General features: G+C 38.0%; 1 protein-coding gene across 1 annotated transcript in view; it reads right to left on the bottom strand.

The window, feature by feature from the left end:
* Positions 1-201: 201 nt before the first annotated feature.
* The window catches only part of LOC139946340 (asparagine synthetase domain-containing protein 1-like), a 74,904-nt gene continuing 48,988 nt past the window's right edge, over positions 202-26,117 (bottom strand). Inside the window, exons 11-14 of the mRNA XM_071943975.1 lie at positions 15,171-15,238; positions 11,054-11,137; positions 8,105-8,195; positions 202-2,660 (exon numbers count right to left, since the gene is read on the bottom strand). Coding sequence (XP_071800076.1) covers positions 2,475-2,660; positions 8,105-8,195; positions 11,054-11,137; positions 15,171-15,238 — 429 coding nt within the window. The 3' untranslated portion in view covers positions 202-2,474. The remainder of the gene's footprint in view (positions 2,661-8,104; positions 8,196-11,053; positions 11,138-15,170; positions 15,239-26,117) is intronic.

The following is a 26,117-nucleotide window of genomic DNA, read 5'->3' as shown; positions in this document are numbered from 1 at the left end:
AGATAGGACCAGTCTTAAGTTAACTCATCCTAACTTAGGACTGGTCCTATCTCTTAGCATTGCCTAGGACTAGTCCTAAGTTAGAACTACCTTTGTGAAATCCACCCTACTCCTTTAACCTTCATAGCACCATGACAAAATTGTCTTGTAATGGAGAATGTTTTCCTCCACCATTTATTGGAAAATGAGTACACCACACAATCAAACTTTTAGGCATTTACATTGCCCTTTAATTTCCACGCCAATTGAATTGATTAAAGCCATTGGACACTTTTGGTAAACAGTATTGTCCAAGGCCAACACTTGGTGTATCACAACATATATATCAAATAACAAACCTGTGAAAATTTAGGCTCAATTGGTCATCGGAGTCGGGAGAAATTAACGGGAAAACCCATACCTTGTTTCTGGCACGTTTCGCCGTGTCATGACATGTGTTTAAAATAAATCCGTAATTCTCGTTAGCGAGAATTGATAATTGTTTTAATGTTTTCTCAAAAAGTGAAGCATTTCATGGAATAATATTTCAAGAGAAGTCTTTCACCATTACCTTCTGTAAACCCTGTATATTATTTGTAAATCTGTGAACTTTAATTGTTTTTCTGTTCCGAAAGTGTATAATGGCTTTAAGGTAAAGATAAACGAAGCCAGTGCGATGGGAATCTGAAATGAGTTTATGTTCGTAAAGTGAATTAAAAGGCCATGCCTGGTAACGGAATTAGATAATAAACGAAGTTGACCATATAATATTTATTAACTTTTTTTAAAGTGGCATTTTATTTAGCAGCACTATCTGTCACTCAGTGCTGCTCATAAAGGCGCTTTAACATACGGTATTTTCCTGCAATTAGGTATAATGTGGGACTCTGTTTGAATTTTGAGACCTACTCCTTTTACATAGGACCATGCACTGGTTAACAGTTGACAAAATTGTGTAAACAAGTCTTGATTTTGAGATTTTTTTCCTCCACCAACATGAGGACTTCATCTATTGGAAAATGAAAACATCACAAAATCTGATTAGACATTTACCTTACTCTTCAAGTTTCACACCAATTGCATTAATTAAGGTAAAAATAAACGAGCCAGTGCGATGGGAAACTTAAATTAATTTTTGGTGTGTGTAAAATTTAATAAAAAGTCCATGTCAGGAAACGGAACTAGATAATACAAGAAGTTGACAATTTTTTATTTATTTACATTTTTAAAGTGGCTTTTTATATAGCGCTCATATCTGTCACTCAGTGACACTCAAGGCGCTTTAACATACAGAATTTTCCTGCAAGGTATGTGGGACTACGTTTGAATAATGAGATCTACTCCTTTTACATAGCACCATGTAATGGTTAACAAGGTGCTGTGGTGCGATGATGCTAATCAAACCAGGGACACTGGGGTGAACCCCTTCTATTTTCGACAAATGCACTGGGTTCTTTACGTGCATTACACAACACACGAGACCAACGGCTTTACGTCCCGCACGAAGGACCAAGCACCATGATCAAATGTCTTGCTGGACACAGATGTCATGACTGGGACTCCAACCCACACTCTGCTAATCAAAAATACAAAAATTTCATTCCAGATTCAAAAGGTGTGCACAGCATTGGCATGGTAAAGACTGAACAACTGTAAATAAATTTAAACACATTTAAAGATAGTTTTGATGGAAACTTTATTTAAATCAATCATAAAATGAAACTTTATTTAAATCAATGATAAAATAATAACAAAAATATAATTCAATGATATGTATTCAACAATAAATACTTCTCTGGCTATGTACAAATTGATGGTTTTGGCCACTGGCTATGGGCAGACTGAAAAGCTACAACCAGCAGCCAACGACCACCAGCCACCAGCCATTAGCCAACACTTAGCAGCCAGCAGCCATAGCCAGAAGTCAACAGCCAGCAGCTGACAACAAACAGCCAGCAGCCACAGCCAACAGCAAGCAGCTGACAGCCAGCAACCCACATCTGACAGCCAGCAGCGCACATCTGACAGCCAACAGCTGATGACTTCCAGCCAACAGTTGACAGCCAACAGCCATGGCCAACAGCCAACAGCCAAAAGCCAATGGCCAGCAGCTTACATCTGACAGCCAACAGCCGATTATTTCCAGCCAACAGTTTCCATCCAACAGTTGCATCCAACAGCCAACAGTTGACAGCAATGGCCAACAGCCAACAGCCAGCAGCCGACAGCAAACAGCCAGCAGCTGACAGCCAACAGCCAATGGCCAGCTGCGCACATCTGACAGCCAACAGCCGATTACTTCCAGCCAACAATTTCCATCCAACAGTTGCAGCCAACAGCAAACAGTTGACAGCCAACAGCCAACAACCAACAGCTGCCATTCAACAGCTGACAGCCAACACTCAGCAGCCAGCAGCTACAAGCCACATCCATAGCAACAGCCAAAGACACATTTTCAACACAGCCCACGAAAGATCATGGCTATTGTGAGAACCTCACCCTTCAAGTAGTCTGGTGCACACATGAGATGCCTTTTCCTTAGAGTTCTCCAACTTAGCGATGCGGGAACCAAACTGGATGGCCCGTTTAGGAAGAGAGGCTGACGCTCCAAGACCCAAGATTCTAGCCGTTACCCTCAGGAGGAGCTTCTCTCCAATACCCCTCGGTAATCTCAGATCAGCCTGGAAACAAAAGGAAATAAGAAGCAGTTTTTGTTATTGTTATTTTAATAAAATAAAAAGAGTATTTCATTTCATTTCATTTATTAATTGGGGTGACGTGGCAGAGTGAATAAGAGCCAGAACTCAAGCTCTGGTGTTTCTGTTCAGCAGAGTGTGGGTTCAAGTCCCAGTTGGCACTTGTGTCCTCAAGCAAGACACTAAACCATTAGATGGGTATCTTATTGTGCCACAGCAGCTTGTATAACCGTTACATGGTACTATAGGAATAGGTCTCATAATGAGTGAAGGATATGAGTGTTATACAAGAAGCAATACTTAATTTGTTCACATTCAATTTCACAGGTAAAATCATCACAATTACATCATCAACATCTAAATTAAATTTAACAGGTGAGAGATATACAATAAACAGCAGCAGGTTACACAAGACAGGAAAATGGTACATTGGAAGGATTACAAACAAATCAAACTCAATTGCTGTGCAGTTAATTTTAACCATAGAGTTATACATAAGAACTAGAGGGCTCATTGGTGATGCTGGTGAATATGAAATACACGTTTGAGCTTTTTTTATTGAACACGCTCACGCAATGCTGTTTGTTCAACTAACAAAAAGGCCGCACAAACACACGCCGTGAGACAGCTGTTTTGTCAACTTAGAAAATGGTTGCTTGCGCGCATGCCGGGGCGCGTATATAGGCCAGTGTGCCAACTAGTTCTTGTATATAACTCTATGATTTTAGCATAACTTCATTGAGAGAAAGTTACATGACTTGGGGCAAGCTTTTGCATACATTAGTTTTGTAACAGACAATGCACACCTCATACACATCAGACCTTTATCACGCTGTCACCATCTTGGTCATGTTCCCTGTTTCCAATAACAGTAATGAATGCTAACATTCATTGTGCAAACATGGCACCAGACTAATATTTTGTTCAGCCTCAGTTTGGTTACAATGAGTTAGAATGGAGTACAATCAAGATGACCACACAGTGATAAAGGTCTATAAGCCATTTTCGTGTTAGATTTGAAAATTGTCTGGTACAATGACGTGCTTCATCACCACTTGATTGGATCTCCTCAGACCATCGAGACAGCTGCTATGTCACATTTTTAGGGGCAAGCTTTTGAGTAGTTACGTAAGAGACACTGATCACCCATACACAATTCTGAATGGATGTGTATGGCACAATGGTACCAGGGTTTGCTCATCTGGAGGTTAGCAAAAAATAAGACAGCCAAACAGACCTTTCGACAAACAAACAAACAAACACACAAAACAATCAAGGAGAACAATTTTAAAAGATCCAAACAAATAAATAGAATTAGCTTTTGCCAACTGCTTCATCATCAATCGTCGAAGGCTGCTGCCCGTTGACGCAACAACCGCCCACTTCTCCTTGGTTGTGTGGCTAGTGCAGGATTGATTTTTACCTCGCTAACCAAAAGGAACCAAATTATAAATGCAAAAAATTGTTTCAACCGTAACAACCGTCTGGAAGGCTAGATGACAACCAAACACAACACACATATGGTTGAGGACACCAATTTTAAAAGATCAAAACTGCTTACAAAGGACCTAAATTATAAATGAAAAAAAAAATTAAATAGTGGCCTTTTGTCTCAACCGTAGCAAAGTCTGTCTGGAAGGCTAACATGACAACTGTGACACGCTCACCATTTTGGTGGGCAATAGGTTTACATGTAAACGACGCGTCACCTAATGCGTACTTCACTGAATAATGCACAGTGACATTTCCCACCAATATGGCGCATCCAAGAATATTCTAACTGTAACTGGTGTAACAAAAGCAGTCAAGTGAAAAGAGATGACAGTACACAGGAAAAGCGGGGGATGAACAATGAGGTTAACAAAGCAGGGAGGGGGTAGAGGTCTGTTTCATCTAATTCTACCTCCATGGTTTCATCAAAAGAAGTGGGAAACAAAATCACAATATTTGGAAAAAAAGTAGGGCAATCATTTTTGAGCACGAGGGCTGACCTACTTATTATTAATATTACTATTACTGGTTAATTACAACAAAATTCAAACTTGGCAGCTAGAGACTGAATTGCGTTTAAAATTTCAGAGCAAAGACTGGTCTTTGGCAATTGCCAAAGGTGTTCAGCTGCAATTTCACCAAACTCTTCCTAACTTAGGATTCATCTTAGGACTTAGGGCGAGTTCAGTTCTGTATCCGAAGACGTAGGACGCATGAACCCATCCTAAGTTAGGACGGGTTACTCGTCCTAACTCCAGATAGGATTAATCCTAGCGTTTCGTTAAACAAGTGTTATGAGTGTTGTCCAGTATCTTTTAACATATTCACATTACTTAGAAGTGAAATACATCTTTAAACGCTTTATACCATCAATAAAGCTGTTATCTGCTTCTCACAAAAAATGTTGATTCCATTTAGAGTGGTTACCAAATGGATACCTTCACTTAAGCTAATTAGATTTGAACGAGAATGTTTTACAAAGACTTACTTCTAATCAGAAATATTATAATCTAATTCAAGGAACCAAGCAGAAACTTTCTAAGGATCCAACTAACAGTGAACGCCAGTGCACAATTGCTCCAAACGAACAAAGACAGATGCATAGAAATCGCTGAAAGTAGTAATTCATTTAGAGGGAGTCAGAATGTCAAAGAATAGATTTGACATAATTTGTGAAGCCACAAGCTTAATTGTATTAAACTATCCTGAGATATGTTTTTTGCGGTTTGAAATGCTTTTGCTTTTGTTGAAATTTTGTGTACAAGGGCATATTAGGCAAGCCTACATCTGTAAGGACTGTAAAGGGGTCAACCCTTTTTCATCCCCAGGATTAGGTGGCACCTGCCCCTGGAAAAGACTGTAGTAAAAGAATTAAGGTATCAGGAATCAACGTTAGTTAGATTCTTTGGAAAGTTTCTGCTCTTTAAGTTTTTGAAGCTGAGAAGTCTTTGTTTAAAATCGTTTAAAATTTTGTGTTTTTTTGTTTCAAGATTGGAGTCTTCTACCAGGCCTGGATTTACATGGGCTCCGTTTGCCCCTGGTCTCGGACTTCCCCCATAGACTTTAACATTTCTCATTGGAAGTGGCCTTTGCAAAATGAAAATGGCCTTGCCCTCTGAAAAAATGAAATTCATGGACTGGTATACAGCTCAGTATCCACTTATAAAGTGCTTCAGGCGATTCAACAAAGAGGAAACTTTTTAAGGTTTTTAAATTATGTGAAGTATGAGACCAATTTATGTGGCAACTTGAGAGGGTTCACAAAGGCCTGGTTCTTGATAATTTTACCGAGACGAAGGTGCTGCGCCGCACTCAGCAGCCACTGAGGACCAGTCCTAAGTTAGGATGAGTTACTGGTCTTAACTTAGGACCAGTCCTATCTCTTTGCATTGCCCAGGACTAGTCCTAAGTTAGGTCTACCTTTGTGAAATCCACCCCCGGACACTCATTGTCTTAGCTGGGTTAGTTTACATGCATTACACATGGGACATTCGGGCTTATGTTCCATCAATAGAAATCACGACAGGACCCACACTCTGCTGATCAGTTTTTCACAAACACCAGATCTCGAGATCTCGGCTGCTTGACTATCCGGCCACATTAGTCCCCAGGCGAGATGAAGTTCATTTCTCCATGAACTTTCAAGAACGTTCATGATCAGTTCAGGAACATTCATCAACAGTTCATAAATAGTTCATCACAGCAGTTCATGAACCATGAACCATTTACAATTCAACTAATGAACATTTGATGGACTTTTATGAACTCCATGCTCAGTCCATGATTATTCATCAACAGTTCATAAAATTTTCATCACAGGTGTTTTTGAACCGTACGTTCACGTTCACGAGCTGTTTACCCATTCAATTAATGAACATTTAATGAACATTTGATGAATTTTCATGAAAGTCCGTCTCAACTTTCTGTGCATCTGATGAATTTTATTAAAGCTAATGAATAATCATATTGCAGATCAACAGGAAATCATGAATGTTTGATGAACGTTCATGATTTACAATAATAAACGCCACTGGTTCATGGACACTTTTGTTTAATGAAGAACAGTGATGAACATTCAACTGAATTATATAATTCAACAGAATTATAAGTTATTTACATTATTTGTCTGCCACTTACATGTAGCAGAATCAAGAGGAACGTCATTTGAATGAAATGTTCATGAACAATTCATGAAAAGTTCATCAACCAATTGTCTCATTTGTTGTTCAAGAACATTCATGAATTGTTCATGAACATCATGAAGAACTAATGTCAATGAACAACCATGAACTATTCATGAATATTCATGAACAATTCATGATCATCTCGCCTGGGTAGTTCTTACGGGGACAGGAATGAAGTTATAAATAACAAGTTATAAACCATTTTAAAAGAGTTTTTGGTTTGAACAAAGAAATATTTACTGGAGCACTCTCTTGTAAATCAGCGCATCATGAATCATCGAATCAACAACCTCCGGCACTATACAAACTATGCTATCTAACCCTGGTAGTCTCCCCATTTTGTAGCCAGGGATAACACTGAAGTATACCATACAACCTAGAAAGCGGAAGCCAGGGGGTCACCTTATAGGGGATGCAGCTTTTTGGGGGGTTTAAAATATCAAGTAAAAAATCACAAGGGAAACCGGCTGGGTAATTTTAAAAGTTATTTGGGTTTGAACAAAGAAAATTTGACAAGAGCAGGAGTTGTACCAACGACTGCTGATTTAGCAGCAGTTAACGGTTGTATGGATTCTGACTAGCTACCCGAACAAAGATATTGAGTTAGGTTAACTCCCAAGGTAACGTTTGATAAGGCAAAGACTTGCGTTCCTGGCCACCTCATCCTCAAATTGTAATGGGGGCGCACTCATGGAGTCGCTGCATCACCTGTTCTCTTTCAATCACTGCTTTTCTCAGCTCTCCTACGCTTCTACCACTCCACTTTGTCACAAAGTCTATCCAGCGCAGCTTAGGGCTGCCTCTGCCTCGAATTGTACCTGTACATGTAGGCATACCATCTATCTGTGCCGGGTATGCCTCCCTGTCTCATGTAAAGAGCCAGCACGTTGTACCAGAGGTCGTTGATTCGCTAATTTATTCGAGGAAAAGGTTTTATAGTTTTAAAGCCGTGTTCCCATTGACCCGCTAGCATGCGTAACTTTTACAGAGTGCTTAAAGCAAAAGAATCGCACTAAAATATCTGTGGGCAAAAACTAGAATAACGATTTGAATTTAGCGCTGCGTGAGCACTTTTGTACCTAATTGCATTGGTGTGCCATTGTTCATTAGTGAAGAAAAGTGTTTTGCTGCCTTCTCCCCCGCAGGAGATGGCGTCTGCTGAAGACAACCTCACGTTAAAGACTACTACCTCCATCAGCCCCCTGTGTATTCCCATGGTCACACTAATGAGAATCAAAATTATTCAAGACCAACCTTTAGCCAAATTGGGATACTGTTCAGGTAATTAACCACCGTCTCATCAAGGTAGGGGAATCGTGACTCGAGGCCATGGTCCGAGATGATCCTGCCAAAAATAAAAGCAAATTCAACAGATTTAATTTAATTTTAATTAACCGTGGCGTTTTAGTAGAAGGGCTGCCCTGTGCTATAATTAGTGACAGTCTACCTGTGGATACAAGATGCGAGGATAAGTACTGTTTACACTCGGTAATGACTTTGGACATTAAGGGCAACAAAAACTGATGCAGTAAGAAGTACATTGGCTATCGAATGAGGTATTGAGTTCCATATTGTAGGAACAGTGAATGCGAATGAACAGTCTCCCGTCCAAATATATCTGATCTTCTCCATAAATATATTTCTGTTCATCATCTTTGTTATGCTGGGCAATCCGAACTGACCCAAACTACTTTTTCCACTAAGTTCTATGGTCAAAGAGCCTTCCACTTCATTGAACCTTCGTTATGGAACGACTTACCGCTTCATATTCGTCAAGCTGTCTCTCGTCAGATTTTCAAGGGAGTTTTAAATCTTTATTTTTGTAACAATTGCTCAAAATGTTTGTTTTAATTGTTTTATATTTCGTGCTAAACATAGAGGCCTCCTGCATTACACATGTATGTGTTTTATAAATTTCTTGTATTGATATTATTATCAATTCATAAATACCTCAGACAGTTTCGCTATTCCTATTGGTGGAGAGCGCGTCACGTGGGTGTGTATAAACCTTTGTTTATGACCGGCAAAAAGTGTTAATTCATGGGCGTGACACGCGACCTTGCACCTGTTCTTTTAAGACAGTTTCTTCATTCCTATTGGTCGAGAGCAACAACTGAAACAGTTGTGCCACATCACGCGATACGCACAACGCGCACAGCATTCCCTTATAAGGAGGTGTTTACCCGAGGGCGGCAGAGGGCTTTACCATTTCATAGCTGGAGGGGTGTTGTGTTGAAAGAAATCACTTAACAATTATAATTTTTGCATTTATTTTACTTTTTGACCAAAAAGTGATGATGTTTTTGACCGAAAAGGTATTTATGAATGGGAATCAAAGTGTGTTGAATCTGTTTTCAACTAGTGGTTTAAACCCGCCGAGGCCTGGTTCTTTTAATTTATCTCGACTTCGTCTCAGTAAAATTATCAAGAACCAGGCCTCGTTGGGATTAAACCACTAGTTGAAAACCTCTTCACCACACATTGACTCCCTTATTATTACCAATATTATTATTGGGGTATATTTGTTTGCAAGGTAAATAAACAATGTTTACTATACTAAGACTACAACTACAACAAATACCTGCATGTTGTGAACTACGGTAATGTGCATATCTTGCGCTATGTGCTATAAAAATGTCTTGTTATATTATTTTTGTTGGGGGTTTGGTTGATTTGCAGGGCAGCAAGCGATCTTGTTTATTGTCATGGATAAATACATGTAAGTGCCACTAGTGCTAAGGCAGGAACAGTGTCTACATGTATGTAGCTAGTCAGGGGATATGGATGGATCAAGTACGAACTAGTACTGATACTTGTGGTACTCAATCTTGGAGAAAAGTACTTGGTGCTCAGCTGCTGAACTTGGATACCTTCTTACAGTTACCCCTTCACAGTCCGTAAGAATGGTAGGCATGGGTTCGGTAAACTAGACCGCTCAGCCACGAAATGCCAATGTCAAGAAGTGACAATCCATTTTTTTTTTTTTTCAAATTCTAACCACTAATCAATGGGCTTTAAAACTATATGCTAACAAGCCAAGAAACCGACTAGTCGAGGGCCTTGACTAACTGTGTATCAATCTTAATTTCTAAGCAAAGTGTGAAGTCACCCCAACCTCCTAAAAAAAACCACACACACACACATAAGCACACTCTGCTGCAGACAGGGCCCAATTTCATGGAGCTGCTTAAAGCCATTGGACCCTTTCGATAAACAATATTGTCCAAGGCCCACACTTTGTGTATCACTTCTATATCAAATAACAAACTTGTGAAAATTTAGGCTCAGTCGGTCATCGGAGTCGGAAGAAAATAACGGGAAAACCCACCCTTGTTTCCGCACGTTTCGCCGTGTCATGACATGTGTTTAAAATAAATCCGTAATTCTCGCTATCGAGAATTGATATTGTTTTACTGTTTTCTCAAAAAGTCAAGCATTTCATGGAATAATATTTCATGAGAAGTCTTTCACCCCTACCTTCTGCAAACCCTGTCAGTCATTTGTAAATCTGTGAACTTTTATTTTTTTTCTGTACCGAAAAGGTCCAATGGCTTTAAAGGGTGTACATGTACATGTATGTAACTTTTGTAGGAAAAAAACACATTGTCCACAGATTTACACTAAACTTACATAGTTTGAAGATAATGATATCTAGTAGAAAGCTTCCCTGCAAAATATTACACGCTGAGGTGCTGTAGTTTTTGGGAAATGAGTAAAAACAATGTCATGAAAATACTTTTCGTCTCATGAGACGAAAATTATTTTAAGCATTTACAAACAGATTTTCATGACATTGTTTTACTCTTTTCTCAAAAACTACAGCACCTCAGTAAGTAATATTTGAAGGGAAGCTTTCCACTACCATTATCTTCAAACCCTGTAAGTTTAATGTGAATCTAAGGACATTTTGAAAAGGTACCCAAATCCTTTAAGCATAAAAAGTAGCTAAGCACAACCAAATTATGCTAACCAGACTATGGTTACCAGCTAAACAACCATGTCACGAGTACAATTTGTGACTTGGGTATCTTGCTCATTTCTGTTTAGCAGGCAATTGTTGAGCAATAATTTCAGCTCAAAAAGAAGCTAAACGAAATTGGGCCCAGAGGTTGGGTGCCGATGAATTTGACCGCTCGGCCACGACACGCCACGAGGAACTATTTTTAAAATGATGGCCGTTCTTCTTACAAAACAGCAATTTACCTGTCATCCCTGCCAAGGTTCCTCGATGAAATCCTGTCAATCTCCAGCTTAATCTCCTGAACGAGGCCGATCCAGCTCAAAGACCTTAATTACAAAACACAAAGAATTCTACAATAATTTTTTTATTTTATTGAAACGAGATGTGCATCCCGAGACACACAGGTCAACCCGAGTAACAACCTTGTAGTGTTATGATTAAATATTTATATTCTTTTATCATGGATTAAAAGATTATAACAGGATTTGTCAGGACAAAATATATAGTTTTAAAAAGTCTGAAAGCTTCCTGTTCATTAAAGGTACTGGACAGTCGGGTGGCAAGTTTGGTAAATTGTCAAATTTCTGTTTTTTATTGAAACAAAACGTGCATCCCGAGACACACAGGTCAACCTGAGTAACAACCTTGTCGTGTTATGATTAAGTATTTATATCCTTTTTTCATGGATTAAAAAGATTTTGCACAGGATTTGTCAGGATAAAAAATATCGTTTTAAAAAGTCTGAAAGCTTCCTGTTCAAAAGGTACTGGACAGTCGGGTGGACACGTTTGGTAAATTGTCAAAGACCAGTGTTTTCACTTGGTGTATCCCAACATAATGCACAAAATAACAAATCTGTGAAAATTTTGACTAAATTGGTCATCGAAGTTGCAGGAGAATAATGAAAGAAAAAACACCCTTGTTGCAAAAATGTGTTCTTTAGTGGGTGCCATTTCTCAATGTTTTATACTATCAACAGCTCGCCAATGCTTGTCACCAAGTTTTTTTTTTATGCTAACAGTTATTTTTAAAATTTTTATTACCAATAGTGTCCAGTGCCTTTAAGTTCATACTGGAAACTGTGAAATATTGCCCTCCTCTGAAATGAAGCCCTATTCAAAAGAACTGTATCAAACAACCTTAACAAAAAGCAACACCTAATTTTGATTGTAACAGCCAGCATTAAGGATACTGTGATTACACGCTAAAAATTGGGCATGATTTTTAACTATTTTTTCCTGACTCACCATAATGTACATACTTTTATTGGTTTTTTTAATCATTTTTAAAGGGAAGGTACACGTTTGGTAATTACTCCAAAAAAAATATTAACTTAACAACTGACTTAATTGGTAACGAGCATTGGAGAGCTGTTGATAGTATAAAACATTGTGGGAAACGACTCGAAGTGAAATGATTCTCAAAATATTTCATACTATCGAAAACTGCTGTACTTCTTTATAGTCATGGCCAGGCAGACAACATACAACTGTACCAATCTTTTTTAGTATTGTAAAACCAAGGGCACACTCTGGCAGCTAAGGAAAACTGCAAGATAAGCTTATTCATTTATTCATGATATAAAAGGCCATAACTGAAACTACCATTATCGGCAGTCAACTGCAATTATCTAATATCAGATTCAAGAGTGGGTGATTGTACCTTTTCACCGTAATTACAAGTCCCACTTGGCTACTGCAATAGCAGTTTATGGTGGACAGATTTCACAATTACCGAGATTTGAAGTGCGAACATTTCAAAAGTGTCGCTGCAAAGGCTTGTAATGGTTCACCAAGGTAGAGCCATCTTACTCCCTTACTCCACCAGTTATTGGTTGACTATTCACAATCGTATTCAATTCAAAATTATTTTATTGACAGTCAATTTCCTTCATGACCACGCTCCAAAGTACATCGGTGATGTGTTGCACGTTTTATAAATTTAACACCATTCCAACTCAGTATTCTTTCTGTTCTAATAGCAGGTTACTTTTAAATTACCCCCCAAATTGCAATGATCCATCGGGGAAAAGTCATTACAGCATGGACACTCCGGAATGGAATACCAAATCATATTCAACTGATACATTCTCTTTCTGTTTTAAGAATTTAACTTTTTGCTAATTTTGTTTCCAGTGTGTGAATATTTTTCTTTTTACTGTTTAGTCCCTTGTGCTGATTTTTGAAATTTTTATGGTGAAGTGTGCACAACAAATGTGGTTTCATCATTATTACTATAACGGTGGATTTAGGCCAAATTTTTTACATTTTTTTGTATTTCATGAATAATGGATGACTACACAAAACACTAACTCTGTCTGTGGCTATTTCGTCAGCTCTTCCAATCCTATGAAAGGAAGGTATACGTTTAGTAATCACTCACAATGTGATAATGGAAATCAAAATTGTTGGTAAAAAGCAGCTTTCGATAGAATACATGTGAAGCAGTTTGAGAGACAAGCTTTTTTGGTCTTGTTTGTGTTGCAGAGTTCTTGTATTAGGCTGTTTTTTGTTTAGTTCGGGTGCGTGCGTGCATTTTTGTTCCTTTCTGTGTGTACTGGTGCTTTCGTTTTCACTATACCTTATGGAGACAAAGGACAAAACAAAAAAGGGGAAATTAAAAGGACTTCATAGGGAAATTCTAAAGACCTGGGTGCTCCACAAGGAGTTTTGTGTACAAAAGTCTATGGGAAAATCTGAGGTACAGGGACAATGGAAAGAACAAAAGATGTCTCCACAGGGATGCAAAAAAGGGGATGTGTGTGGTGTGTGTCTGGCCAAAGATGTGTGGTTGCTGTTTAACCTTTTTAAAATGTTGTATCATAGTTGCAATTCAGTTTTTATGTTGTGATGGCTATTGTCAATAAACCTTTTATCTATCTATCTATCTATCTATCTATCTATCTATCTATCTAAAAAGAACTTCCTGAAGTCAAATGATGATAAGACAGAGTTCCTTCTATTTGGGTCACGTCAACAGTTAACTAAGGTTTCAGTGCCATACATCTCCATCGGTGATGCTCGGATAGCTCCCTCGCTGAAAGCTTGGAACTTAGGGGTTATTTTTGATTCATCGATGAAACTTCAGCCACACATCAACAACATTGTTCGTTTATCATCATATCACATCAGGAATATAGGAAGATTCGCAAGTACTTTGACAAAAGTGCCACTGAAAAGGTCATTCACGCATTTGTTACTTCTCGTCTTGACAACGGCAATACTCTTCTCTACAGTCTTCCTAACAACCAGATTTCCCGTCTTCAACGCCTCCAAAATACTGCTGCCCGCATTGTGACACTGTCTAGAAAATCCTGTGCTATCACCCCCATTCTGAAACAACTACACTGGCTCCCTATCTCTCAACAAATCATCTTTAAGCTGATGCTCATTGTCCACAAAGCTCTTAATGGCAAGGCTCCCCGGCCCTCACTATATTTCTGAACTGCTTCAAGTTTACGCTCCATCAAGGAATCTTCGATCAAGTTCCATGCTTCTCCTAATTGAACCCAAGTCTCGACACTCATGGGGTGACAGGTCTTTTTCTTCAGCTGCGCCACGCATCTGGAACTCTCTACCACTTAATCTTCGATCTTGTCTTTGTACTGCATAATTTAAGTCTCTTCTCAAAACTTATCTTATGTCACAGGTTTTCAAGGACTAATTTTTGTTGTGTCTGTTTTTCTTTGTGTTGTGTTTTGTTTTGTTTTTGGTTTTACTGCGGCTTGAACACCCAGCAGGGTGGATATGTGCGCATTACAAGTCTCATTATCATTATTTATTATTATCTATCTATCTATCTACCTTTCTATTTCCCTTTGAAGATATGTGTTTATGTTTACAAATATCAGTTTTTATGCAACAACACTTGAATCCGAGTAAGGATTCGATTCTTCCTGCTTGGACATATTTGCTCTGGATTTTCAGGGAAAAAAAATGTAAACCACCTTTTGAAATGAAATGTTCATAGGATAGATTTCTTGTTTTTAAAACAATTAAACAGTTTCAAAAACAAAAGGTATAGCTTGCCTTAAAGGCAGTGGACACTATTGGTAATTACTAAAGATAATTATTAGCATAAAACCTTACTTGGTAACGAGTAATGGGGAGAGGTTGGTAGTATAAAACATTATGAGAAACAGCTCCCTCTGGAGTGACGTAGTTTCGAGAAAGAAGTAATTTTCCACGAAATCAACCATCTAAATGCACACAACTTCGTGTGACAACGGTGCTTTTTTCTTTCATAGTTATCTCCCAACTTCGATGACCGATTGAGCTCAAATTTTCACAGGTTAGTTATTTTATGCATATGTTGAGAAACGCCAATAGTATCCACTGCCTTTAAAGACATAGCACTTACTTGAATTTGGTTCTGTGTCTGGAATAGCCAGCAAACTGCTCATCAGCTCCCATGCCGACCAAAACAACCTAAAGTAAACAGAGAAGAGAGATCAGGTAAATGAGCAGGACTTGAATTCAGAGGAACAATCCACAAGTCCACAGAGGCTTGTATGTCAAAATGCTTCCTGGACCAGAATTATTTGTACAAGACCAGAATTTAAAATGAACAAAAAACTTACTAGCACTGGGTGCGTTCATTTAGCTTCCCTGGGTAGACCCCGGTCTGCCGCGGTACGTTCGAATAGCTTTTACGGGGCTCACCTGGGTCAGCCCCAGTGTCCTGCTTGTGGAGTGGGTCACTTGGGGGTGACCTGATGTGCATGACAACACCACGAGAGGGCGAGTGCGATCATTCCATTAGCGCTTGTCAGGGGCTCTCCCGAGTGAGCACCGCGGGGTCGACCCAGGGAAGCTAAACGAACGCACCCATAGTTTAAAGGAACACAGTGCCTTGGATTGGTCGAGTTGGTCTTTATAAAGCGTTTGTAACCGTTTGTTATAAAATGCATATGGTTAGAAAGATGTTTTAAAGTAGAATACAATGATCCACACACTGGTTTTCCCTTTACTTTGCGAACTAACACGGTCGGCCATTTATGGGAGTCAACATAAATGGCCGACCGTGTTTGTCGACGAGGTAAAAGGAAAACCACGCAATTTTGAGTGATACTTGTGTGGATCATTATATTCTACTTTTTAATTACCTTTCTAATCATAATATGTATTTTATAACAAATGGTTACAAATGCTTTTACCAACTCGACCGATTCAAGGCAACATGTTCCTTTAACATGTTTTTTCGGTGATAACTCAAAAACTTGAATACCTTTTGCAATGAAATTTTCACATATTAGTTTACATCTGTATTTATAGAGGAATACAACAACCAAATGGTAAAAAAAAAAAAAAAGTATAGTTTGCCTTTACTTAAGTAGTATTTGCTGTTTAAAGAATTTTCATCTCAATTGTTTTACCCATTTCTCACAAACTACAGCACCTAATATAAGGGAAGCTTTCTACCATCATTATTTTTAAACTGTGTAAAACTAATGTAAACCTGTGGATATTTGTGTTTTGTGTCGTACAAGAAAAACCCAAACCCCTTAAGCAGCTCTATGAAAATGGGCCCAGGATTTCAACTCTCTCTTATATTCTGATTTTATCTCCCATTGTTAGTTTATGGGTGATTGCCAACAACCACCCAGGAACAATGAGCATTGTCTCACTGATTGCCGGGTAGGGTATTTAGCGAAATCAAAGAAGCCTATTCAGATTGGACGAGCCACAGGTTTGGCTAATTGCCTTTAAGATAGCAATAATAATAAAAGAAATACTAATATAAGACCAGTGTCCAATTTCGTTGAGCTGCTTAAGCACGCAAAACAAAGCTTAGCAAGAAACAATTGTGCTTACCACATTTAGGTCACTAGCCAAACTTGATGGCGCGTGTACCATTTGTTACTGGTATCCTGCTAAGCAGAAATTCAATAAGCAATATTTTCTGCTTAAGCAGTTCTATGATATTGGCCCTGGCCTTGAATTTAATTTTTTAAGGGGCACAGCAATTTTCATCTGGTAGGGGCACTTCTATGAGGAAAATGTCAATTTGTCTTGGAACTTTGCGAAGAGCACCACAGTAAAAGCACATTGGACCATAGCCCTGGCGGCCTTACACTTTCGTATTAATACTTCATGTGACGCCCTGGATATCAGGGCTCATTTCTGGGGCGGAAAATTTTCAAAGCTTCATAACTCAAATCTTACCTGCAAGAAGCCACTAATTTCAATAGATTCAATAGATTCACATTTCATGGCAGCATCATTTTTCTGCGGTGGGTTTTGGTCATCTTAATTCTATTCTTCACCAATCCGTCATTTTCGTGAAATAATGCATACACGTATCTTGCGTTGCGTTTGCGTGTTAACACTATGCAGTCAAGATACGGTGACCAAGAATTACATAATTATTATGCCATGCGTATTGCACGCGAATGTATCCGCGTACACACGGCAGCTGACAACACTGTGAGAATACAATCAAAACGGGAATTTCTTAACGTTGGGAGCTGCATTATTTCATGAAAATGACCGATTTGTGAGACATATATGAAGACCAAAACCCAACAACGAAAAACGTATGCTGCCATGGAATGTGAATCTGTTGAAATTATTGGCTTTTTACAGGTAAGATTTGAGTTTATGAAGCTTTGAAAATTTTCCGTCCCAGAAATTGAGTTATGAAGCTTTGAAAATTTTTCCGCTCCAGAAATTGAGTTATGAAGCTTTGAAAATTTTCTGCCCCAGAAATTGGCTCTAATAGATAGGACTCTGTATCTGTGTACAGCACAGAGAAAGAGTCCTACATGTATATAGGGCTAATGGGACCACTGCAACTGCTGTGGGTCCAATGGGTCAATTTGAGGCCTGTGAGACATTTTTATAGCTATAATAAAGGAACTTAAAGGCAGTGGACACTATTGGTAATTGTCAAAGACCAGTCTTCTCACTTGGTGTATCTCAACATATGCATAAAATAACAAACCTGTGAAAATTTGAGCTCAAATGGTCATCAGAGTTGGGAGAAAATGATGAAAGAAAAAAACAACCTTGTCGGATGAATTTGTGTGTTTCAGACAGGAATAAAAGACTTCTAGCTAGAAGTCTTTTATTATTATAGTGAGAAATTACCTCTTTCTAAAATCTGTTATTTTGGAGGGAGCTGTTTCTCACAATGTTTTAAACTATCAACAGCTCTCCAACGCTTGATACCAAGTCAGTTTTTAAGTTAATATGTGTTTTGAATAATTACCAAACGTGTACCTTCCCTTTAAACAATTTAAAAAAGGAAATAAATGAAGCAATTCGTTGCAAAAATGGAAATTTGCAAACAAGTGAGTCTTTCAAAATCCCCTTAAAAATCAGAGGAGGGTCTGCTTGGCGAAGCCATTCCATAATGAAGTGTAGTGAATTTGAAGGTTCTTAGAATTTTGTGTAAAGATGGTTTGGAAAGCAAAACAAAACAAAGAAATTCTTCCTCAAACCAAAGAGTAAAATAATATCTTTAAAAGGATCAAACTGATGCTTTTAAAACCATTTATAAAATTCTTAAGGTCAGGCGTAGGTATCTACAAAAATCAATATCATTCTATTCTAGGGAAACGAAACACACACATCTCAGCAGTCACTGAGCTTAAAGGCACAGTTGTTTTTGGAACAATCTGATTGTTTTAATCCTGTGCAAATGTAGACAATAAAAATAGCTTGTGTAAATTCCATTTCAAAAGGTGGTCACGTTTTTTGAGAACAATTCCAGAGCAAATATGTCCAGCTGTCGATCTCACCAAACTCTTCCTAACTTAGGATTAATCTTAGGACTTAGGACCAGTTCAGTTCCGCCATCCAAAGACGCTAGGACGAATTGAACCCATCCTAAGTTAGGAAGGGTTACTCGTCCTCACGCGAGATAGGATTAATCCTAGCATTTTGTGAAATCGGCTGCTAGAAGAAAAATCCCTAATAGGAATACAGAAACTGAGAAGCGTCACAATTTGGGGGCATGAAAACCGATTTCTTTTTATACATAAACACATTACTTCGAAGTGAAAAAACTCTCAAAATTCATTATACAATTGAAAGCTGCTGTAGACCTATAACCAAGGAAGTTTTTATTGTCATTATTTTAAAGAGTTATTACCAAACGCAAACCTTTCCTTTAAAAGGATCAAACTCATGCATTTCAGAACAATTATCTAGTTTCTAAAGGTCAGACCCAATCTAGAAAATCAATATCATTCGACTCTAGAGAAATAAAAGCATAAGTCTCAGTGGTCTAAAGCTTAAAGAGGTTCTCCGAGGTCAAATTAATTTATGTGATGCGTTCTTTTACCAAAAGATAACCTAATCGTAGAGGTGCAGCACTTTTACAACAGCGACTCTCTGATGACCTGAGGATGGTTTGTATTGGATTGAACCAGCTTCACCAGTCCACTCAAAATGCCCACAAAGCACCGCCTGTGCGCTGTAAGCGCACGAATGACATCATGACAATGACCAAAAGATAGAGTCCTTATAAAAGCGATTTCTTTGAGAGAAACAACCTCGATGCCTGAATTCAAAAGTCTCCTGAAGACATTCCTGTTCCACAACCAATCCTAATTCGCTTGTTTTTTTCTTTTGTCCCCATCTCCTGTTCAGCATTCTGTTCTTAGTATAGCGCTTTATAAATGCTCCGAATTATTGATTAATAATAAAAGTGGGGACAAAATTACAGGTCTCTAACCTCACATCAAAGTGGTGTAAAATATTGTCATATTTGGGTTCGTTGCCTGTTAATCATGTGTGAACATCCTGAAATATTTAATGACATCACATTATGGATATATACATGTATACATTGTAGGTCTGCAAAACTTTTGTATCTGGAATTTTGAATTCATTCCTGAGTTTGACTCATTTCTCAAAACTACAGAACCTCAGTTAGAAGTATTTGAAGGGAAGCTTTCCACTAGAATTATCTTCAAACCCTGTAAGTTTAACTATAATCTGTGGACATTTTGAAAAAGTACCCAAATACTAATTGTTCACAATTAATCCTAGCATTTTGTGAAATCGGCTGCTAGAAGAAAAATCCCTAATAGGAATACAGAAACTGAGAAGCGTCACAATTTGGGGGCATGAAAACCGATTTCTTTTTATACATAAACACATTACTTCGAAGTGAAAAAACTCTCAAAATTCATTATACAATTGAAAGCTGCTGTAGACCTATAACCAAGGAAGTTTTTATTGTCATTATTTTAAAGAGTTATTACCAAACGCAAACCTTTCCTTTAAAAGGATCAAACTCATGCATTTCAGAACAATTATCTAGTTTCTAAAGGTCAGACCCAATCTAGAAAATCAATATCATTCGACTCTAGAGAAATAAAAGCATAAGTCTCAGTGGTCTTAAAGCTTAAAGAGGTTCTCCGAGGTCAAATTAATTTATGTGATGCGTTCTTTTACCAAAAGATAACCTAATCGTAGAGGTGCAGCACTTTTACAACAGCGACTCTCTGATGACCTGAGGATGGTTTGTATTGGATTGAACCAGCTTCACCAGTCCACTCAAAATGCCCACAAAGCACCGCCTGTGCGCTGTAAGCGCACGAATGACATCATGACAATGACCAAAAGATAGAGTCCTTATAAAAGCGATTTCTTTGAGAGAAACAACCTCGATGCCTGAATTCAAAAGTCTCCTGAAGACATTCCTGTTCCACAACCAATCCTAATTCGCTTGTTTTTTTCTTTTGTCCCCATCTCCTGTTCAGCATTCTGTTCTTAGTATAGCGCTTTATAAATGCTCCGAATTATTGATTAATAATAAAAGTGGGGACAAAATTACAGGTCTCTAACCTCACATCAAAGTGGTGTAAAATATTGTCATATTTGGGTTCGTTGCCTGTTAATCATGTGTGAACATCCTGAAACATTTAATGACATCACATTATGGATATATACATGTATACATTGTAGGTCTGCAAAACTTTTGTATCTGGAATTTTGAGTTCATTCCTGAGTTTGACTCATTTCTCAAAACTACAGAACCTCAGTTAGTAGTATTTGAAGGGAAGCTTTCCACTAGAATTATCTTCAAACCCTGTAAGTTTAATGTAAATCTGTGGACATTTTGAAAAAGTACCCAAATCCTAATTGTACACAACTACATTTATATAGGATCATAACAACCAATTGATTTCAAAAACCAAAGGTATACAATGCCTTTAATATGAGTCCTGGTAAAAAATCTTCAAAAACCACCTTTTGAAAAATTTTCTCAAGTTCATTTTGTTGTGCACAACTACATTTATATAGGATTAAAACAATTGTTGTATAGCCTTGGCTATATGGTGAGTCCGGGGTCCCGGCTGAATAAAGGTGTAGAGGACATAATTACGTCTTACATGTTTAGCAGCAGACTCAAGACTGCCTCGAAGTTGGCCCGCTCATACAGACCTAGACTTGATTCAAGTCTTAGATCGCGGTTATTCTTCTGCATCTCAGCCACGAAAAACGCAGTCTTAGATCGCGGTTATTCTTCTGCATCTCAGCCACGAAAAACGCAGTCTTAGATTGCAGTTATTCTTCTGCATCTCAGCCACGAAAAACGCAGTCTTAGATCGCGGTTATTCTTCCGCATCTCAGCCACGAAAAATGCCCCCACATTATTAGCCATCACGCGTCCATCATGTCCATAGGCTAAATGAAGGTTGATCACAAGAGGGAGATGTTTGTAGCGGCTATCAGGACAACTAAAAAGCCATGATCAAAGACTTAGAACCCAGTCTAGTACAGACCCACCACCGGCACTATCAATCAATTGCTTTATATTACCAATGTTTACAACATCACTACATAATCGCTCAAACAATTCAAAAAACAAGGGTATACAATGCCTTTAAAGCCATTATACACTTTCGGTAAACAGTATTGTCCATGTCCCACACTTCGTGTATCACAACTTATATATAAAACAACAATCCTGTGGAAATTTAGGCTCAATCGGACATCGGAGTCGGGAGAAAATAACGGGAAAACCCACTCCTGTTTTCGCGCGTTTCGCCGTGTCATGACATGTGTTTATAACAAATCCGTAATTCTCGTTAGCGAGAATTTATATTGTTTTACCGTTTTCTCAAAAAGTAAAGCATTTCATGGACTAATATTTCAAGAGAAGTCTTTCACCATTACCTTCTGTAAACCCTGTAAATTATTTGTAAATCTGTGAACTTTTTTTTTTTTTTCTGTACCGAAAGGGTCCAATGGCTTTAATATAACAAAAAAGCCTGAAACTTGGTTACAAATTCAAAGGTATGTTGAAATGATGCCATTTCTACCTTTTGGTAACCCCTTGGATAATAGATTAAAGGAGCTTTTGGAAACAGTACCCAAAGCAATAGAGAAGTAGACCAAATAGCGGGATTTCTTTATTTGTTGAACAAATATTTTTTGAAATTATATTCTTCAGCAGGCCGCAATAAAAAATTCTGAACTCAGATAAAAGCCTGAAAAATCTCATCTCTGATATGATTTCTGGTTAACCTTTATGGCTGAAGGTTCTAAAGTGCAATTTAATCACCACTGAGAAGTGCATTCCTCCGTAAGAAAAGACAATTAATGACGGGATTGTAAGCTGCCGACGGATGTTAGCGCTATATAAGGAAATCACTTTTCTCGGTAAATAACTCAATCAGTCCCCTGAGGCAAATATATTAAAAATATCGAACTTGTGATGGCACAGATCTATTGACTTTTTTTCAGGATGATGCTGCGCTTGAGCTGAGATCCTCAGGAACAAATAAGCCGCTGATTGTTTTCAACCGAGTATAAGTACGATGATGTTAACATGATCAGCATCAGTCGTCGTTCGAAGAAATATCAACAGTAACAAGAGAAGATTTTAATTTCATGACGGGCAGGAATTAATCACAGAAGACCTGCGTGTACATGTCATTGCAGCATCCTGATTGCGCCCAAAAGAGTTGCCGCCAGCCAAATTCAGCAACAACATTATAATTTGTTAAAGGGTTTGGCTGTTTGTACAACACTCAACACAAACGCCCACAGATTAACATAAAACTTAAGATAATGATGGTAGAAAGTCTCCCCTAAAAATTTTACTTGTGAAAGCTGCAGTTTTTGAGAAACAATTACACAAACAAAATGTTTGTCTGAATGAGACAACAAATATTTAAGCATGCATGTACCGCTATGTACAACGGATTTACACAACTCTCCTGAAAACATTGCTCTATGTTTTTCACTTATACAAAGATGACAGCCAATGATGCTGAAACTTCTACAGGTAAATTATATTACAAACATCTTCATTCACATTGAGTAAGGATTTATGTCATGACCAAAAACTTGATCTACAAAAGGTATCAAACCCTTTAAATGGAGATATAGGGTTAATAAATAAATCATGCAAAATAAGGAAGATAAGCAATTTTGTTTTCTCTCCAAATTTCTATAAAAGTTACCAAAACACTTTAGTGTGCCCCAAGGACTAAAATGGACCCTTATAAAAAAGAGCTGAAACACTACAACATGTAAGAATGACTGTGGAACGTCAAGTGAGCGTGCGTCATATATTTACCCTGGTCGAGTTAGGGCACCCCATTAATCCAGTAACTAGGTTCATCTCACGTTATTGCAGTTGTACATTATTGTTGCCAAGTTTATATAAGGCATGCCCTTATATAAGAGGGGGGGGGCGAGGGTTATAAAAAAAAATTTAAAAAATAAAAATCAGGACTATAATCAATGAAAAAAATGTGGATATCCAATTACAGGGCCCAATTTCATAAAGCCTGTAAGCACAACAACTTGCTTAGCACGAAATTTCTTCCTTGGTAAAAACAGGATTACCAACCAAATTTCTATTTGTTGCATATTGCTTGATACTGGTATTCAGCTGTTTGTTTGCTTATCCTGAAAATCACATGGCAATTTGGTTGATAATCATGTTTTTATCAAGGAAGAAATTTCATGCTAAGCAAATTTTTTGTGCTTACCGGCTTTATGAAATTGGGCCCAGGTCTAGTTAAACTAATGAAACAAACAGCTTGCGGTACATCAAGAAACATCGGGTTTGATTAATTAACAGAGTTCCTGAAAATGTACGGCAAAGTAAAAAAGCATAGAGGCGTGAATTCCATTGATTGACAAAGGTTACTGTGACATTGGATTGGATTAACAGAGTGCCTGAATAATTCAGACGTCAAATCCTTTGACAAAGGCTTCTGTGTGATTATTGGTGATGACCGCAATTCATATAATTTGTCATTGGTAATTATCAAAGAGCAGTATTCTCACTTGGTGTATCCCAACATATGCAAAAAATAACAAAGCTGTATAAATTTTGGCTCATTTGGTCATCCAAGTTGCAAGAGAGTAATGAAAGAAAAAAACACCCTTGTCGCACAAATTTGTGTGCTTTCAGATGCTAACTAAAAGGCTTCAGGCCTGAAGTTTTTTAAATATTGAATGAGAAATAGCTATTTCTTACAATGTCAATAAACTTCAGAGGGAGACGTTTCTCACAATGTTTTATACTATCACCAGCTCTCCGTTGCTGGGTTACCAATTGACAACAATTATTTTGAGTAATTACCAATAGTGTCCAGTGCTTTTAAAGGCGGTGGACACTATTGGTAATTACTCAAAATAATTATTAGCGTAAAAACCTTTCTTGGTGACGAGTAATGGGGAGAGGTTGATGGTATAAAACATTGTGAGAAATGGCTCCCTCTGAAGTGCCATAGTTTGAGAAAGAAGTAATTTTCCACGAATTTGATTTTGAGACCTCAAGTTTAGAACTTGAGGTCTCGAAATCAGCTATCTAAACGCACACAACTTCGTGTGACAAGGGTATTTTTTATTTCATTATTATCTCGCAAGTTCGATAACCGATTGAGCTCAAATTTTCACAGGTTTGTTATTTTACGCATATATTGAGATACAACAACTGTGAAAGCTAGTCTTTGACATTATTACCAATAGTGTCCAGTGCCTTTAAAGGCATGGACATAGATTGGTAAACACTCCAGAAATAAATGACAATAAAACCTCACTTGCTGAGAAGCACTGACAGCGATTTATAGTAGAAAACTGTTTTGAGAATTCCCTTTGAAGTAATATGGTTCAGACAATTTTTCAGTCAACAACATTTGAGAAACAAGAAGTGATTCATGCATGAATTGTTTCTGAGATTTCCGGGGGTTTGTGTCGGTTTGTGAATGCTGCGCCGGAGATAAGATTGGAATTCGCTGCCATCTCAATGAAAGTGGATACATTTGTAGCCTTGGTCATAGGCGCTCCAGCTGGCCGCGACCGGGCATAATCCTAGTCGCCACTGAATTCTGCCAGCGCACCCCGGCCCCATATATGTAGCACACAAAGCGTGCATATAATACGTGTACGTGTACCATCTATACACGTACGTGTGTACCATCTGTACGTTGTACATTACTTTGTATGTGAGTGCTTTCTGAGTACGAGGTTGAAAGAGGACCGTGCTCACGACTTCGCTATACTGTTCTCGCTGTACAATGTATTGTACATTACAGTTGTAATACATTTGATGTTTTCAGGAAAATTTTGTGACAGTTTTTGCTGTTTTCTCAGCAAGTAGACACTGTATTTTGCTGATACTTTCATTTGTGACTTCCATTGTATCTTTCTTTATAATTTTGACTATAAATCAGCATTCCACTGACAAAAACCAATCTATGACTTTACCTTTAAAGTGAAGATCCTTTTACATGGAGGTGTTGCCATGGCAAAAGATAAGTATTTCATACAGGAAGCCATATACAGCCAAATTGATGTAAAATCCTTAAGTAAGAGTTGAGAATTTCTCAAATACAAAATATTTCAAGGGTTAGTATTCCCAGGGCAGTACCTTGACTTAGATCTTTTACCACGTAAGTCAAGTGCAAATCTTCGCATAGTATGAGTTATTATTTATATTTTTAATCTTACCGAAGTTGTGAGAAAAAAAAACATTAAGAGATTAAATTTATAAGATTGTAGCTCTTTTTTATTTCATTACACGCTACCTTTGCAAAGGACAATTAGAAAAAAAGGTATCCGCAGGGGAATTCTAAAGAGAGGGATGTTTCCTAAATGAATTTTGGGAACATTGGATGATGTTAAGAACATGGACAAACAAAAGAACAAAATATGTCTCCACAGACATTTCCTTCAAACAACATCATTGTCACAATGAAAGCCTGACTAGACAAAGGACAGAGAACCAAGGCTCTCATGATGCGCTCCAGGATTTCTGGCACTTACAGAGATTCGCAGAACCTCGGCCGTGAGTTCCGGGCGACAATTATGCCAAGGTACAATGGAATCC

The sequence above is a fragment of the Asterias amurensis genome, chromosome 13 (genome assembly GCF_032118995.1).
Source record: "Asterias amurensis chromosome 13, ASM3211899v1".
NCBI classification, from domain to species: domain Eukaryota; kingdom Metazoa; phylum Echinodermata; class Asteroidea; order Forcipulatida; family Asteriidae; genus Asterias; species Asterias amurensis.
Note: the sequence above shows the minus strand (reverse complement) of the source record. Positions and strands in the feature narration are given on the sequence as shown.